The 17,393-nt window shown below is 36.9% G+C and overlaps 1 protein-coding gene across 2 annotated transcripts in view; it reads left to right on the top strand.

Annotated features, from left to right (window-relative positions):
* UGGT2 (UDP-glucose glycoprotein glucosyltransferase 2) overlaps positions 1-17,393 on the top strand; it is a 144,866-nt gene that overhangs the window by 118,058 nt on the left and 9,415 nt on the right. The window contains exons 31-36 of one of the 2 annotated variants that reach the window (XM_010810955.4): positions 1,658-1,743; positions 3,060-3,176; positions 6,309-6,393; positions 8,229-8,411; positions 11,148-11,308; positions 12,371-12,485. In XM_010810955.4, coding sequence (XP_010809257.1) covers positions 1,658-1,743; positions 3,060-3,176; positions 6,309-6,393; positions 8,229-8,411; positions 11,148-11,308; positions 12,371-12,485 — 747 coding nt within the window. The remainder of the gene's footprint in view (positions 1-1,657; positions 1,744-3,059; positions 3,177-6,308; positions 6,394-8,228; positions 8,412-11,147; positions 11,309-12,370; positions 12,486-17,393) is intronic. The other variant, XM_002691971.6, reaches the window with a different exon arrangement.

Below are 17,393 nucleotides of genomic sequence, written 5' to 3'. Positions count from 1 at the left end.
TCCTTTACTTGTTTTTTAATAACAGTTCTATCTGTTCACCTTCCGTGTTTCCAAATTACACAAAAGGATGGGAAAAGGGGAAGAGAAAAGATAAGCAACATGTCAGCGCATGAATTCCAGTAGCTCACCAGTTAGGAATTCCAGGAAGGGAGAACAGAAAGTGGAGGCGGCAAAGTATTCCACAGGTAAAGAGAGGCAAACATATTCGCATCAAGGGCTCCACAAATCAGAATGCATGAGAAATGGCCCACACCAGAGCCTAGAAACTACCAAAGAGAAAAGACGAGTCACTTCAGTGACCTTAGAATGACTCTTAACAGTAGCATCCGATGTTTTATTTTTCAAGACAACAAAACAAAGACTTCAGTGTTTTGAGAATTATTTTGAACCTGGGATTCTTTAGTCAAATATTCTCTAAAGGGTGAAGATTTAGAAAAATTACCTTTCACACCTGTTCTTGAACATGTTTGCCATCACAAAGAGAATAAAGAACAAGAAAGAGGAAAATGGGTATTTCAAGAAATGATGAAATTAATGTGAAAACCAATGCAAAGAATGCTTGAAAGAGGCAGTTCATTGTTAAGCCCAAAGAAAAATGTCTTCAAGAAGATAGGAATTCCAGATGATGAATAATAAACTGGAAAATATTAGGTATATGATAAGAAATATCTTTCCACAAGGAAAATACAATAAAATTCCAAGAAAAAAATACTTATCTATTGATGTGAGAAAGCAGAATCCATGTGAACCAAGAAGAGTATGGTGGTCATACCTTTGTAACTGGGGGTGAAATGTAGTAACCTTTGAGACTTAATTGAGCAGTATTTACAGTGTCACAATATGTACTTTTTATTGATTTTTCAAGTTGTAGAATAAACAATGCAAAAGATAGTTATATTGACCAAGGTAAATGTAAATTTTATCCATATTTACAATGCTAAAGTAAAGGTTTAGCTAATGTAAGTTGAGACAAAGGGAAAAGGTAGAGATGCTAGTATCTGTATCATAGGATGTGTGCAAGAGAAACTGTTGAATTTGTTGGAATAAAAAATATAGATTTAAGGATTACTTAAAGTTACAAAAATACTCAGTAGAAAAACTAATGATAAAGATAATATTACTAGAACCTCTAGACAAAGAGGGGAAGGGAAGAGTGATACAAGTAAGCTACTCGTCTTTTTGTTACAAAGAACAAATAATGTCTAAACTCTGCGAATCAGATATATAGTAGATGACATCTATAGTTGATAAATCAGTAAGTACAAGTGTAAGCACATTATTTAGCAGTGTGGAGGTTATTACAAAAGAACTGAAAATGAGACTGAACTGATGGTTGAAACCAGATTGTGTCTATAAAGTACTAAGATCTTTTTTGGCTTCATTTACTATAACTATTTAGGGCTTCCCTGGTGGCTCAGTTGATAAAGAATCCACCTGCAATGCAGGAAACCCAGGTTCGATCCCTTGGTGGGGAAGATCCCATGGACAGAAGAGCCTGGTGGACTACTGTCCAAGGAGTCACAAAGAGTCAGACATGACTTAGTGACTAAACCACATCTTAGATTTACAAGAGTCACCTGCCCAAGATATTTCTATCCATGCAGCATAATATTTAAATCTATAAAATTCTAAAGTTTTTCTTTACCATGCTATCTAGGTACGGAAAAAGCCAGATAAAATCAAGGAAGATATCCTTTCCGATAAAGGTGAAAAGAAGAGAGGAATGTGGGATTCCATTAAAAGGTAGTTACTAATGGATGTTTTAACGTATAACTATAGACCCATCAAGAGTCTAGTGTGTGGAAGCCCTCCACATGGTAAACATTTAAGTTATGCACAGATCTTCTCTGGAAAGGATAAGACAAATACATAAATGTTACTGATACAGGATAGGAAAAGAGAAGGAACCTCAGAAAAGACTGTGGAGGAGTGCATGACTAAGATATATTCTAAAGGATGGACAGAGAGAGAAGGTACCTGGTTACGTGAAGCTAGAAAGATTGGGTATGTTTCTCACAGAACAGGAAGTAGCCCAGGTTAGCTGAGATGTTAAATATTATGGGAAATACTTAAGTTAGGTTGGGACCTGTATTAATCAGAAAAGGAATATATAGGCTCACACATCTAGAGTTCAGGAGCAGAGCTGACTTTGAGCATTCAGGTGATGTGGCCCAGAAACTCTTTCTCCAACATATAGTTCTGTTATCTGTGCTGCCTTCACTTTCAGACAAATGTTTACAAGAAAGAGCTTGCCCAATTAAGGCCTCTTTTTCTGTAAGTTGACTTTTTGTTTGATGAGTATGATGTTACTGTCCCAGTATGCTGTTGAACTGGTTCCCGATTGAGAAAGTCTCAAACTCACTCCTTTTGAGATGAGTTCTGTGTAGACTTGTTTAGAATCTGGGCATTTTAAAGAGTATCTGTTCATTAGCTTCCATTGAAACCAGAAGGTAGAGACAGAAAGGAATAAAGATATTGTTAAACTATGGCGTAGCCACTTACTATGCAGAAGGGATACCAAAACAAAGCACTGCTTTGTTAGAAAGAGAGAAGATAAGTCTTGGGGGATGGTGACTCCTCCAGATACATAAGTGTATGTTAGAGTGCTTTCACTTTTATATCTTAGTTTTAATCCTAACTTCAAGTGATTTTTTTCTTCCCCTCCCTGAATCAACTTAGTTGGGGGTTTACAGTGAGAAAAGATTTCAGAAATACCTCTGTCGTAACAAAAGCCTCAGTACATTGCATGTGGCCATAGCATGCTGCAACTCATTCTGTGCTCTTAAGATAACTTTTGTAACTCACAAAGATTCAAAAGTATTATCTCATTAACCTACAATATAATTGCATTCTATGTTGTCCATTTTTTAAAAATCATAAAATTTCAAGTTATATTGTCATGTTTAAATATAAACCATAATTTTTAGGGTAAGTACTTATTTCAGTGTACTAACCATTCATTTTGAAAAGCATTCCTGTTTTTTATCTCTTATCAAATTCAGTACTTTATTTAGGTATGTAAAGTGTGCAGATGTGTTTAAGAAACTAATGATCAGTAGTTTTTTTTTTATTCCAAGTTTCACAAGGAGCCTGCATAAACAAGAAGATAATAAGGAAAAAGATGTTCTAAACATTTTTTCAGTTGCTTCTGGCCATTTATATGAACGCTTTTTAAGGTAGGTATTTTTTTAATCTAATGTTTTGGAAAGGAATACACTTACATGGTCTGAAAAAAAATTTTAAGTTTAAAAGAAGGAAAGAAATTACAGTGAAAAAAAACTCTCACCTCTGTTCCCTTGATTCCCCATTCACTTTATCACAGGAAACCAATGTTATTATTTTCATACCTGCCAAAGATATGTATAGACAAGCTCAAATGTATATTTTTTAACTCTTTTACCGAAATAACAACACAGTACATACTACTTGGCACCTTGCTCTTTTTTTTTTAACCTAAAATTATGAGAGATGTATATTTTCTAAACACAATGAAATTTTAAGTTTGATTTGAAATGTCAGTATTCTTTAAGGTTAGAAAACGGACATATTTTGTAGTAAGATGTGAGAGAAAAAAGAATATATAGTAAATTTTCTGGCAAACAAATACCTTGTTTTATAAAAAGGAGGAGGAGTCTGAGAAGAGGGAGAAATATTTATAAACTACAAAGGGCTATTTTTTTAACTGTATATATAGAAGGATCATAGAGAATGCCTCAAAAATATTTGAAGATGTTGACATTTTAAGATGGTACTTTAGATACATCTGTATCTTCTCCGAGCAGAGGTCTAGAATAACAAAACACATGGCCTATCCAGTGAATTTATCAAGACAGACAGGCTGTTCAGGCCTTCAAGGTTTACATACCTTCTATTAATGACACAGGGCTTCCCCAGTGGCTGTCAGTAAAGAATCTGCCGGTAGAGCAGGAGGCACGGGTTCAATCCCTGGTCGGGGAAGATCCCCTAGAGGAGGGCATGGCAGCCCACTCCAGTATTCTTGCCTAGGATATCCCATGGACAGAGAAGCCTGGTGGGCTACAGTCCGTAGAGTTGCAAAAGAGTCCGACACAACTGAGATAATGACACAATAATAGAGCCAAGATTAGACTTTGAGTTCAGTTCAGTCAGTCAGTTGTGTCCAACTCTTTGTGACCCCATGAATCGCAGCACACCAGGCCTCCCTGTCCATCACCAACTCCCGGAGTTCACTCAGACTCACGTCCATCGAGTTGGTGATGCCATCCAGCCATCTCATCCTCTGTCGTCTCCTTCTCCTCCTGCCCCCAAAGCCCCCCAGCATCAGAGTCTTTTCCAATGAGTCAACTCTTCACATGAGATGGCCAAAGTACTGGAGTTTCAGCTTCAGCATCATTCCTTCCAAAGAAATCCCAGGGCTGATCTCCTTCAGAATGGACTGGTTGGATCTCCTTGCAGTCCAAGGGATTCTCAAGAGTCTTCTCCAGCACCACAGTTCAAAAGCATCAATTCATCGGTGCTCCACCTTCTTCACAGTCCAAATCTCACATCCATACATGACCACAGGAAAAACCATAGCCTTGACTAGACGGCCCTTTGTTGGCAAAGTAATGTCTCTGCTTTTGAATATGCTATCTAGATTGGTCGGAACTTTTCTTCCAAGGAGTAAACGTCTTTTAATTTCATGGCTGCAGTCAACCATCTGCAGTGATTTTCAAGCCCAAAAACATAAAGTATGACACTGTTTCCACTGTTTCCCCATCTATTTCCCATGAAGTGATGGGACCAGATGCCATGATCTTCATTTTCTGAATGTTGAGCTTTAAGCCAACTTTTTCACTCTCCACTTTCACTTTCATTGAGAGGCTTTTTAGTTTCTCTTCACTTTCTGCCTTAAGGGTGGTATCATCTGCATATCTGAGGTTATTGATATTTCTCCTGGCAATCTTGATTCCAGCTTGTGCTTCTTCCAGCCCAGCGTTTCTCATGATGTACTCTGCATAGAAGTTAAATAAGCAGGGTAACAATACACAGCCTTGACGTACTCCTTTTCCTATTTGGAACCAGTCTGTTGTTCCATGTCCAGTTCTAACTGTTGCTTCCTGACCTGCATACACATTTCTCAAGAGGCAGGTCAGGTGGTCTGGTATTCCCATCTCTTTCAGAATTTTCCACAGTTTATTGTGATCCACACAGTCAAAGGCTTTGGCATAGTCAATAAAGCAGAAATAGATGTTTTTCTGGAACTCTCTTGCTTTTTTGATGATCCAGCAGATGTTGGCAATTTGGTATCTGTTTCCTCTGCCTTTTCTAAAACCAGCTTAAACATCTGGAAGTTCACGGTTCACGTATTGCTGAAGCCTGGCTTGGAGAATTTTGAGCATTACTTTACTAGCGTTTGAGATGAGTGCAATTGTGCGATAGTTTGAGCATTCTTTGGCATTGCCTTTCTTTGGGATTGGAATGAAAACTGACCTTTTCCAGTCCTGTGGCCACTGCTGAGTTTTCCAAATTTGCTGGCATATTGAGTGCAGCACTTTCACAGCATCATCTTTCAGGATTTGAAACATCTCAACTGGAATGCCATCACCTCCACTAGCTTTGTTTGTAGTGATGCTTTCTAAGGCCCACTTGACTTCACATTCCAGGATGTCTGGCTTTAGGTGAGTCATCACACCATCATGATTATCTGGGTGGTGAAGCTCTTTTTTGTACAGTTCTTCTGTGTATTCTTGCCACCTCTTCTTAATATCTTCTGCTTCTGTTAGGTCCCTACCATTTCTGTCCTCTATCGAGCCCATCTTTGCATGAAATGTTCCCTTGGGATCTCTCATTTTCGTGAAGAGATCTCTAGTCTTTCCCATTCTCTTGTTTTCCTCTATTTTTTGCATTGATTGCTGAGGAAGGCTTTCTTATCTCTTCTTGCTATTCTTTGGAACTCTGCAGTCAGATGCTTATATCTTTCCTTTTCTCCTTTTCTCCTAAATCTCTTAACTAAAGATTAGACTTTAGTTAAACTAAATACTGTTTCAAACTTGCTTCTTTCTCTTGTCAGCTGGAACAATCAATCAGTTTAGTCTATATCAGGTGTGTGTGTATATATATATATACACACGCACACACACACACACACACGTATGTGTATCTATATATATACACCTATTTTATATTCTTATACGTTATATACTGATGAGCAACCATAGTATTTGAAGACACTTCACTCTATTTCTGCATAATCTATAGTGAAAAACTAGTTAATATCTTTAAATACTTAAATGCCTTAAGAGAAGTAGGATGAAACCCTATTAATGTGAGTTTATTGTTTTATGCAGAATTATGATGCTTTCTGTTTTACGGAACACAAAAACACCAGTGAAGTTCTGGTTTCTTAAAAATTATCTCTCACCAACATTTAAAGTAAGTACATTAATTTTTTATATAGAGTGGTTAATATTTCAATAGTAAGTTATTTATATCATTGCAACATTTACATAACATTTCTTTTTTTAGAATGTGTCTTTTGAAATGTATATTTACTCAAATTATTATATATAATCAATTAAAACTTGGTATTCAGTATTTTTATCTGGCTTAAAAATTCTGTACAGCTTTTATTTAAAGCAGTGATGAAAAAGACAACAGGAGATGGTTTAAAGTAAACTCAGAATTAGGATTAGTGGATTTTCATGATAAAAGTTGGCAATGAAAAATATGTGCAGATTGTTAATTTTAAAACTTACATTTTTGTTATATTTTTACAAAGAAAGGAAGAACAGTAGTATCCAGAACATATGAAAATTGTACCACAGGAAATAGTTTGATAAAGCTGAGAAGAGTGAAGGCTCTGGTGTCGCATGCAGTGCGTGGTTGCTGTGGTCCTGCGGACACTACAGTTAGTGTCTGTGGCATTTTATGTTTAGCACGTCTGTTCCCCTTTACTTAGCCCCACAGTTTTGCCCTCTTTCTTCCTGTTAATCAGATTCCTGGCAAGTTAGGGTCTGTTTTGACAGCAGTTAAAGGAGTTCTCTTTCTAGACCCAAACCAGTGGTGAAAGCAGAAATAAAAACAGTCAACCATGCTTTTATTCCTTGGTATTGCCAGGTACATTTCTGAGTACTTTACCTCCATTATTCAGTTGCTCTGCATAAAGTGCTATTCCCAGAAAAACCAAGACTCAGAAGTTACACAGCTGACTTGCACAATTGAGAGGTATCCAGGACCACCCCTAAGTTCAAGAATCCAGTAGGTCTCACAGAACTCAGAAAAGCAGTTACACTCAGAGTTACATAGTTCTTTACAGCAAAAGGATGCAGATTAAAATCAGCAAAGCAAAGAGACACATAGGACAGAATCCAGGGGAGACCAGACCAAGCTTTCCTTTTCCTCTCCCAGTGGAGTTGTGTGCACAGAGCTTGCATCTCCTAGTAGAACTGCAGCAGCATACATGGAGTGTTGCTAAATAAAGAAGCCCATTCAGACCTCGTGTACAGGGTTTTTATTGGGGGTTGCGTTTTTAATCCTTGAAGCAAATAGTCATAAATCTCAGATACTTATATCAAGAATATAATTTATCAGTTTACAACTCATTTTGTGTGTGTGTGTGTTTTTTCAACACCTTTCACATCTTCTGCCTCTCTGATCAACCAGCATGTGGACATGTGCATGAAGTGTTTGATTCATAGGTGTTCCAAGATCCAGAGGCTTTCTTTTCTGTCATTAAGTTTTCAGGTCAGACATTAGTAGTAAAACTAGAGGAACAGTTATCTTAATTAATAACTCTGCTAATTAATGTAGTGTACCTGTTTTTTTAATGTCTTTCAAGGGCTTCCCTGGTGGCTCAGGTAGGAAAAAATCTACCTGGAACTCAGGAGATCCGGGTTCAATCTCTGGGTCAGAAAGATCCCCTGGAGAAGGGAATGGCTACCCACTCCAGTATTCTTGCCTGGAGAATCCCATGGACAAAGAAGCCTGGCGGGCTACACATCCATGGGATTTCAAAGAGTCAGACACAACTGAGTGACTAACACTTTTTTTCATTTTTCATGTATACTTATATTTTTATATTTGTCAGCATCACCATATTTCTTATTAATAGGTATAAGTTGTAGGTGACAACCATTTAAGACATTTTACCAATTCATTTGTAACAATATGTAGTAAACTCTAACTTTTAAAATGTTAACATTTTTCTATGAAACAAAAACTACTTTCTGTTCCTTAAACATATTCTTTGATTTGTATGTGTGTTTTAGGAAGTGATCCCGCACATGGCTGAGAAGTATGGCTTCCAGTATGAACTAGTCCAGTATAGGTGGCCCCGGTGGCTTCATCAGCAGACAGAAAAACAGCGGATTATTTGGGGTTATAAGATTCTTTTCCTTGATGTCCTTTTTCCTCTTGCAGTGGACAAAATCATTTTTGTTGATGCTGACCAGGTAATAAGATTAACTATTGTTTTTAAGAATACTTTAACTTTTTCACACTTTGAAGTATTCAGTTCAGTTCAGTTGCTAAGTCGTATCCGACTCTGCGACCCCACGAATTGCAGCACGCCAGGCCTCCCTGTCTATCACCAACTGCCGGAGTTCACTCAGACTCACGTCCATCGAGTTGGTGATGCCATCCAGCCATCTCATCCTCTGTCGTCCCTTTCTCCTCCTGCTCCCAAAGCCCCCCAGCATCAGAGTCTTTTCCAATGAGTCAACTCTTCGCATGAGGTGGCCAGAGTACTGGAGTTTCAGCTTTAGCATCATTCCTTCCATAGAAATCCCAGGGCTGATCTCCTTCAGAATGGACTGGTTGGATCTCCTTGCAGTCCAAGGGACTCTCAAGAGTCTTCTCCAACACCACAGTTCAAAAACATCAATTCTTTGGCGCTCAGCCTTCTTCACAGTCCAACTCTCACATCCATACATGACCACTGGAAAAACCATAGCCTTGACTACATGGACTTTTGTTGGCAAAGTAATGTCTCTGCTTTTGAATATGCTAGGACACACTTTATGTTGCTGCTGTTTACTGCTGTCTTTGTTGCCATGCTATGTAAACATAAGACATAATTTTGATATATAAGGAAAGTATCTTTTCTAAAGATAATCTGCATTCCAGGGGAAAATCAAAAGTTTTGCCAGAAGTACCAGTTATTCCTTAAGATATGGCAATTTTTCCTCTGAGGTAGTGTTTTGTTTTTTTTTTTTTTTGGTAGTTAAAAATAAAACAAATACTTATAGCTACTTTTATTGTGATGATTTATATATGAATTCCTGTGGATATGAGCTGAAATTTGTTTAAAGTGAACTGTTTCTTCTTGCTGGAAAAGTTAGCAATTACACACATTCACCTCTCTTTTTTCCCCCTTCAGCAACATTCTTTGGCAATTAGCAATAACCAAATCCCATTATTCTGGCACTTAAAAGAAGCCTAATTTGGCCAAAAAAATTATGGTCCTCAGCTTTCAACAGAAATTTTTATGATTTTTACCCTTCCCTCCTTACCTGCCTTTGTAATCATGAATGGTAAAAAAAAAAATAATAAGTACTTTTAAAATACACAGAATTTTTCTTAAAGCCTTTAAAAATATGCAGAATTTCTAAAAACAATAGTATGTAAATATAAGTGTTATTTTAGTTAAATGCACAAGTTAGCATATTATTTAGTACTAAAGTATATTTTCAAATCCTATTTTATAATATACTTCTATATTATATCTATATATCCTAAATTCTGTTATCTTTGTATTGTTTTCCAAATTGATAAATGTGAATAATTATAATGAAAAACTAAGAAAGTAGGCAAAAGTGTAATGAAGTATTTTCAAACATACTAACATAAAATTGATTTCTCTTTCCCATTATATATGCATTAATATTTTTCTAGCAGGCTAGAGTCTGTTATAAAATCAAACATGCTAATATTACTTCATTGAAGCCATTGAGAATAATCAGAAGATTTTTATGATTCAAACTAACATTTGCCAGTATATTTACAGTAATAGATATATACCATAAAAATTGTTTTGAATTATTAATCTATACCTTGAGAAATTAAGAGCTGTGTACTTATATATTTAATTCCTTACCAAAATATGTTTTGTTCAGAATACCTTGATTATAAATCAAAACCACAATGAGATATCACCTCACACATGTCAGAATGGCTATCATCAAAAAGCACAAATAACAAATATTGGTGAGGATGTGGAGAAAAGGAAACCCTCCTACACTGTTGGTGGGAATGTAAATTGGTATAGCCACTGTGGAAAATAGTATGGAGGTTCCTCAAAAAAACTTTCCATAGAACAACCATGTGACCCAGAAATCCCAGTCCTGGGTATATAGCTGAAAGAAACAAAAACACTAATTCAAAAAGACATATATACCCCAATGTTCATAGCAGCATTATTTAAAATTGCCAAGATATGATAGCAATCTAAGTGTCCATCAACAGATGAATGAATACAGAATGTGATACATATTACTACTCAGCCATAAAAAAAGAATGGAATGTTGCCATTTGCAGCAACATGGATTGACTTGGAGGGCATTATGCTCAGTGAAATAATTCCAACAGAGAAACACAGATATGGTATCATATCACTTATATGTGGCGTCTAAAAGTGCAACAAACTAGTGAATAAAACAGAAAGCAGACTCATAGAGAACAAAGTAGTGGTTACCAGTGGTGAGAGGGAAGGAAGGAAAGGCAAATATATGGGTAGGAGATTAAGAGGTACAAGCTCTTAGGTATAAAGTAAGCTACAAGAATATATTGTACAACATGAGGGATTTACCAATATTTTATGATAACTATAAATGAAATATAACCTTTAATAATTGTGAGTCACTATCATATACCTGTGACTTATATACTATTATGTATCAACTGTACTTCAGTTTTAAAATATCTTTATTAAAAATGATGTAACAAACTATTCTTATTAATGAATAAAACCACTAACATACAGACTAGGTATGTACATTTTAGGTTTCTTTTAACCTGTGAGGATAAGGGGGAAAAGTAGAAACTCGGTAAACTCACGCTGGATGAAGGAACTGTGGGGAAAATTCAGGTCTCTGACTTTTCTACAACAAGATAATAATGACTTGAGAGTCACATTAAAAGGGCTTCTATTATTTTATACTCTTCATCAGAGAAACTGTTCTGTTATTTAGATTGTGAGACATGACCTGAAAGAACTTCGAGATTTTGACCTGGGTGGAGCTCCTTATGGGTATACTCCCTTCTGTGATAGCCGCACAGAAATGGATGGATATCGCTTCTGGAAAACAGGCTACTGGGCATCACATCTTCTAAGAAGGAAATACCATATCAGGTAAGAAAATTCATACTCTTATCCTTGAGTGAATAACTTTTTGAATCACAAGGATCAGTTTTCTTTGAAATTCTAAAATAACAGCAACCAATTATATAGTGCTTATTACATGCCAGTCACTCTTACAAGATTTAAAATCTATTAACTCATAAAATCTCTATGACAGCCTTTTGATACTGTTATCATCCCTATTTTATAGATGTGAAAACTGAGGCATATAGCATTTTTGTACCTTGCCCATGCTTACGCTGCTAGTCCAAAGCTGAGCCAGGAGTTAAGCCCAAGTAACCTGACTCTACTGTCTGTTCCTAACTACTGCAGAAGATTTAAACTTTGTTTGTCATGTAACAGAATGAAGATACTGTCTTCAAAGCTGATATTATGAGGACCTCCCTGGTAGTCCAGTGGTTCAGACTCCACGCTCCCAATGCAGGGGACCTAGGTTCAATCTCTATTATGGAAACTAGATCCCACATGCCACATCTGAGACCTAGCACAGCCAAATAATTTTTTTTTTAATTAGAAAAAAAAAGCTATTACTGTTTTGTAGGGCCATGAGTTTCAGGAGATCTTAGAAAAACTTGGTAGTGACCCTAAGAGGATGTGGATCCTAACAGCATCAAATCGAACCTCAAATTCCTTGGAAATAGTATTAGACATGGGGAGAAAATTATGAAAGGATTCATTGTTGTTAGACCTAAGCGTATCTAAAGTTGATACCATCACTGTAGATAGACACTGCTGCTGCTGCTGAGTCGCTTCAGTCATGTCCGACTCTGTGCGACCCCAGAGACGGCAGCCCACCAGGCTCCCGCGTCCCTGGGATTCTCCAGGCAAGAACACTGGAGTGGGTTGCCATTTCCTTCTCCAATGCATGAAAGTGAAAAGTGACAGTGAAGTCGCTCAGTCGTGTCCGACTCCTAGCAACCCCATGGACTGCAGCCTACAAGGCTCCTCCGTCCATGGGATTTGCCAGGCAAGAGTATTGGAGTGGGTAGACACTAGAGGAAAGTAAATATACATAAACAACACTGGCTGTCAAGGAGTATACATTTCTTGCAGCGCCTTATACGTGGTGGATCTTAAGAAGTTCAGGAGAATTGCTGCAGGTGACAGGCTCCGGGGCCAGTACCAAACTCTCAGTCAAGATCCAAACAGTCTTTCAAACCTAGATCAGGTAAGTGAAATATTTATGGAATAATTTTCAGTACACATAGACTGCTGTAACCCCCTGCTTATAAACATCTCAATCTTGTATTTTCAACCTTTCTTCCCTTTATACAATTTTGTACATATTTTTTCACTTTAAGCCCAGCATTGTCAGAACTGAGTGTTTGATCTTGACTTTTCCATCCTTAAACCTCTTTCCACCGTGTGTCTTCACTATGTTACCTGTCTTTTTCTCACTTGCCTCCATCGTCATTTAAACGTGTCTGTCTCCCTCCCTCTCTCTCCCTTTCTCTCATTCTCTCTGATCTCTAAGATAAATTCCCTTCATCCTTTGCCCTCCCTGGATACTGCCTTACACTTTGTTTTTCCTCATAGACAAATACTTTTTTCCATGTCCTCTTATTTCCTCACTATGGTACCCTTAATTTTCTCAGAAGGAAATGGCAACACACTCCAGCTTTCTTGCCTGGGAAATCCCATGGACAGAGGACCCTGGCGGGCTACAGTCTATGGGGTCACAAAAGAGTCAGACGCGACTTAGCAATTAAACAACAACAACAAGAAAAAGACCCTGCAGTCCTTAGTGTCCGCTATTCCTTCTTTCCAGTGAATAACAAATATAAGTTCTTATTAGAACCATACATATTTGTTCATTCAGTCAGCAAGTATCTGTTAAATACTTATAATGTGTCAGATACTTTCCTAAGCCCTGGGACATCAGAAAACAAAGCAGAGATCCTTAGCTCTTGGTGGTTTCATTCTAGTGGTAAAATAACCAAATACATCAATGAACAGTATTTAAAGGTAATGCGTACTTCAGAGACAAAGTAAAACAGGAAAACATGGTAGAGTTCAGAATGGTGAACAGGGGTTAGAGTTTGCTGTTGTAAATTGAGTGGCCGTAGACCTGTATGAAGGTGACATTCCAATGGAGGCTTAAGAGCTGACTGTGCAGATACTGGTGAGAATTCCAAACAGAAAGACTATTGAATACAAAGGTCCCAAGGTGAGAGTGGGTCTTACATGTTTGAGGAATAGTAAAGATGGGGAGAAAATAGTCTGATGTAAGGGAAGAGAGGTGACAGAGGGTCTAGATAACACAGAAACTTGAGGCCCTTTGTTTAAAAGTCAAGCGAATGTAATATACTAATGATTGATTCAAGACCACAGTGATGAAGGACCGATTTAAAAAAAAAAATCATTCTTGAAAGTTGAGAGAACTCACCATATGTATGTGTGCAAATGCAAGGTAGTGTCTGCAATATTGCCAATTAGTTACCAAAAAAATGATGTTGAGTCCGCAGTAAACCCCAGTGACGTTCCAGATTTAGATTATGAATACCACATTTTTATAATTCAGTCATTTCCCTGGTGGGTTAATCATAAGGAACCCTATCTGCCTGTGGATAACTGAAGAAAAGACCAGTTTTTCAGCAAGCATCTCAGGAACTCTCCCAGAACAGCATCACTGTATTTGAGGAATAGTTGTCCTTTCTCTGATATGTTTGACTCCTGTTCCTGCCAGTCCAGTAAATGCTTCTCTCTGAAGTCAGAATAATATCTTCTTATCCAGTGAACACTTTTTGTTTATTTACCTTCTTTGCAACACAAATGTTTTCAACCTCACCTTTCTTTTTTTTTTTTTTTCACCAATTGATGTGTATTTAATCGCAGCCATCAGTTTACTATTTTAGTGTGAGAGTCAGTCTTTTCCTGGTTGGCCATTTCTAAGAAAGCAGACCTCTAGAGACACAGTTCTAAACTGTCTGACCTTTTCTATTCAGTTACTGGCTGCCCAGCTTGTACTTCTCCATGGTCTCTTTCTTGGGTGGCTGAGGTTACCTTCTCTTTTGGTTCCCTCCTTCTTTGACTCTGCCTCATATTTTGATGCCCTCTTCGGCTTTGATTCAGTTTCTTACGTGCACAGGAACAGAAAAAACAGTTTGGTTTTCTTGTTTTCTTTTTTTTTTTTTTTTTTATCAATTCTTTACATTTCCATTCATGTTTTATTATTTTTTTTCTAAATTATTTGAGGACAAACTGGAGATAACTTTGCCACTTTACCTTGAAATAATTTAACACGTACTCCCTTGGAACAAAGACATTTTTTTGTATGACCACAGAGCAATTATCAACAGTAGACATTATATCACAGATACAGTGTTATTATCTAAATTCAGTTCATTCTCATATTTTGTCAATTGTACTATTAACCTCACCTTTCTTGAAACTCCCTTGGCTTTCATAATACCAAATCTTCTTGCTGCTTCTCTGATGTCCATGACTTTCCCACTGCAATTTATTTTAGAGCTACTCTTTTTCTACCTCTTATTTATATGTTGCTGTCTTCTAAATTTCTGCTCGTGGCTCACTTCTCATTCTGTGCCCACTCTATTAGCACTCCTACAAACACTCAAGGTTTTAATTCACAGCTTTTCTATCAAGAATTCCCAAATCTTTGGCTCTTCTTTCTCCTCTGAATGCCTGACTCATATATTAAATCTATTGAAATAGACACAGTAATGCCCAGAACATTTCTGAAATTAAAAATCAAAATTCAAGCTACATTTCTCTTCCACTATTCCCTACATCAGCAGATACTATTCAGCTGCCTGTTACAGGTTAGGTTATCCAGTAAACAAACTGACTCTAAATTAGCTTGCAGGAAGTTTATTAGGACGTGCTTTCAGGACCAATAGCTCTTAGAGAAGGAAAAGAAGCAGAATTGGGCGAATTCTACAAATTCAACAAAGGCCTCAGACAACCCCTACAGGGGGCTCTAAAGCTGATATGGCCTTTCTTGATTGTCACAGTTTGTTCAGGGGGGCTGGATCTTTGTTCCTTCACCTAGATTCCCCAAACCTAGTGATATGACCCAGAGCCTCCCAGAGTTATGAGGATAATAGGCACAGCTTCCCCAGGAAGCTCACTGGGAGGGATAAGCAGGGTCACTTCTACTTTGTCCCCTTGAACCCATGTCCTTGCCTTTCTGGGCCCCTGACCAATCAACCAAGCCATTCACCATTTCATATGAATTTATATATTTTTTAGCCTTAGGCTACTTCTCTTCTGTATACAAGTAAATGATAAGTTACATCATCTGAAGTAGTTAAAATAATTCTTAGAAAAGCAGTAGCACAAAGTACTATATTGAAAAGAAAAAGGATCTCAAATAACCTCAGCTTCTACCTAGAAACTAGGGGGAAAAAAGCAAATTTTAAACCAGAGTAAAAAAGAGGGAATAATTAATGAGTGGAGTGGAATCAATGAAAGCAGAAATCAATGAAATGAAAAAATGGAAAAAATTATGTGTTTCAGTAGGTTTTCTTACAAACAAAAGCTGGTTTTTTGATAAAATTAGCAAAACTCAAACCGCTAGCCGGACTGATCAGGAAGAAGATAAAAGACACAAATTACTAATATAATGTAGAAATGAGAGACATGATAGCACAGTATCTATAGATACTGAAAGAATAATGAGAAACTATTATGAACAACTTGATGGTAATAAACAACTTCGATGAAATGGACAAATTACATAGAAGACAAACTATCAAAATGTACTCAGAATGAAATAGATAACCTGAAGAACCCTGTATCTATTGAAGAAATTGAATTTAGCACAACTTTCCAGGCCCAGATAGCTTCTAATTTCTACCAAACTTACATGAAATTCTACCCAGTATTAAAGAAAGAAATAATATCAGTTTTCCACACACTCTTCAGAAAAGTGACATGCCATTACGTTTGCATGTTCTGTTGTTAGAAGGAAGTCAGTGGGTCCAGCCACACTCTAGGAGGAATACTTGCACAAGAGCGTGAGTACTGTGAGGCAAGGATCACTGGGGGCCATGTCAGAAGCTTCCTGCCACAAACCCTGATATCTATCAAAACCAGATTGAATAAAAAAGATTTTACTCAATGGTAAAAAGGTATATTTACTGAACAGTAAAAAGGGTGGAATTACTCATCATATACATAACAACTTTGATGAATCTAAAAATTATGCTGATCTAATTAAACAAGCCAGGCCAAAAATATACATATTGTGTGATTCTGTTTATATAAAATTCTAGAAAATGTAAACCAATCCACTTGGACAAAAAGCAGTTCATGTTTGCCCAAGAACTGGCTTAAGTGTATGTAGAAAGGACAGCCCAGAAGGATTGCAAAAAGGCACAAGACACTTGGGGGTTATGTATATATTCAGTGAGCTTGATTGTGGTCATAGTGTCAGGAATATTTAATATGTGAAACTTATCAAATTGTACCCTTTAAATATGTACAGTGAGTGGACTGACATAAGGTTAGACATATAAATCAATGGTATAGAATTGAGAGTCCAGAAATAAACTGAGAGTCCATGTATCTATGCTCACTAGATTTTTGACAAGCATACCAGGATAATTTAAAGGAGAAACAATAGTTTTTTTCAACAAAGGTGTTAGAACAATAAGATATCTACCTGCAAAGAATGAATTGGACCCCTTCCTAACACCATACACCATATACAAAAACTTAACTCAGAATGGATCAAATGCCTGAACGTGAGAGGATGAAGTGTAAAACTCTTACAAAGCATTGACATAAATCTTTCTAACTTTGGATTAGGCAATGGTTTCTTAGGTATGAAACAAGTATAAGCAACTAAAGAAAAAACAGATAGGACTGCATCAAAATTAAAAACTTTGTTCATGAAAGAACACAAAGTGAAAAAGACAACCCACAGAATGGAAGGAAATACTTGAAATCATATATCTGATAAGGGACTAGTATCCAGAACATATAAAGGATTCATAATTTAATAACAAAAAGACAACCAATATTTTGAATACTCAAAGGATTTAAATAGATATTTTTCCACAGAAGGTACACAAGTGGCCAGTAAATGCATGAAAACATGCTCAGCATCATT

Source organism: Bos taurus, chromosome 12 (genome assembly GCF_002263795.3).
Source record: "Bos taurus isolate L1 Dominette 01449 registration number 42190680 breed Hereford chromosome 12, ARS-UCD2.0, whole genome shotgun sequence".
NCBI lineage: Eukaryota > Metazoa > Chordata > Mammalia > Artiodactyla > Bovidae > Bos > Bos taurus.
This window is presented reverse-complemented; position numbering and strand designations above follow the sequence as displayed.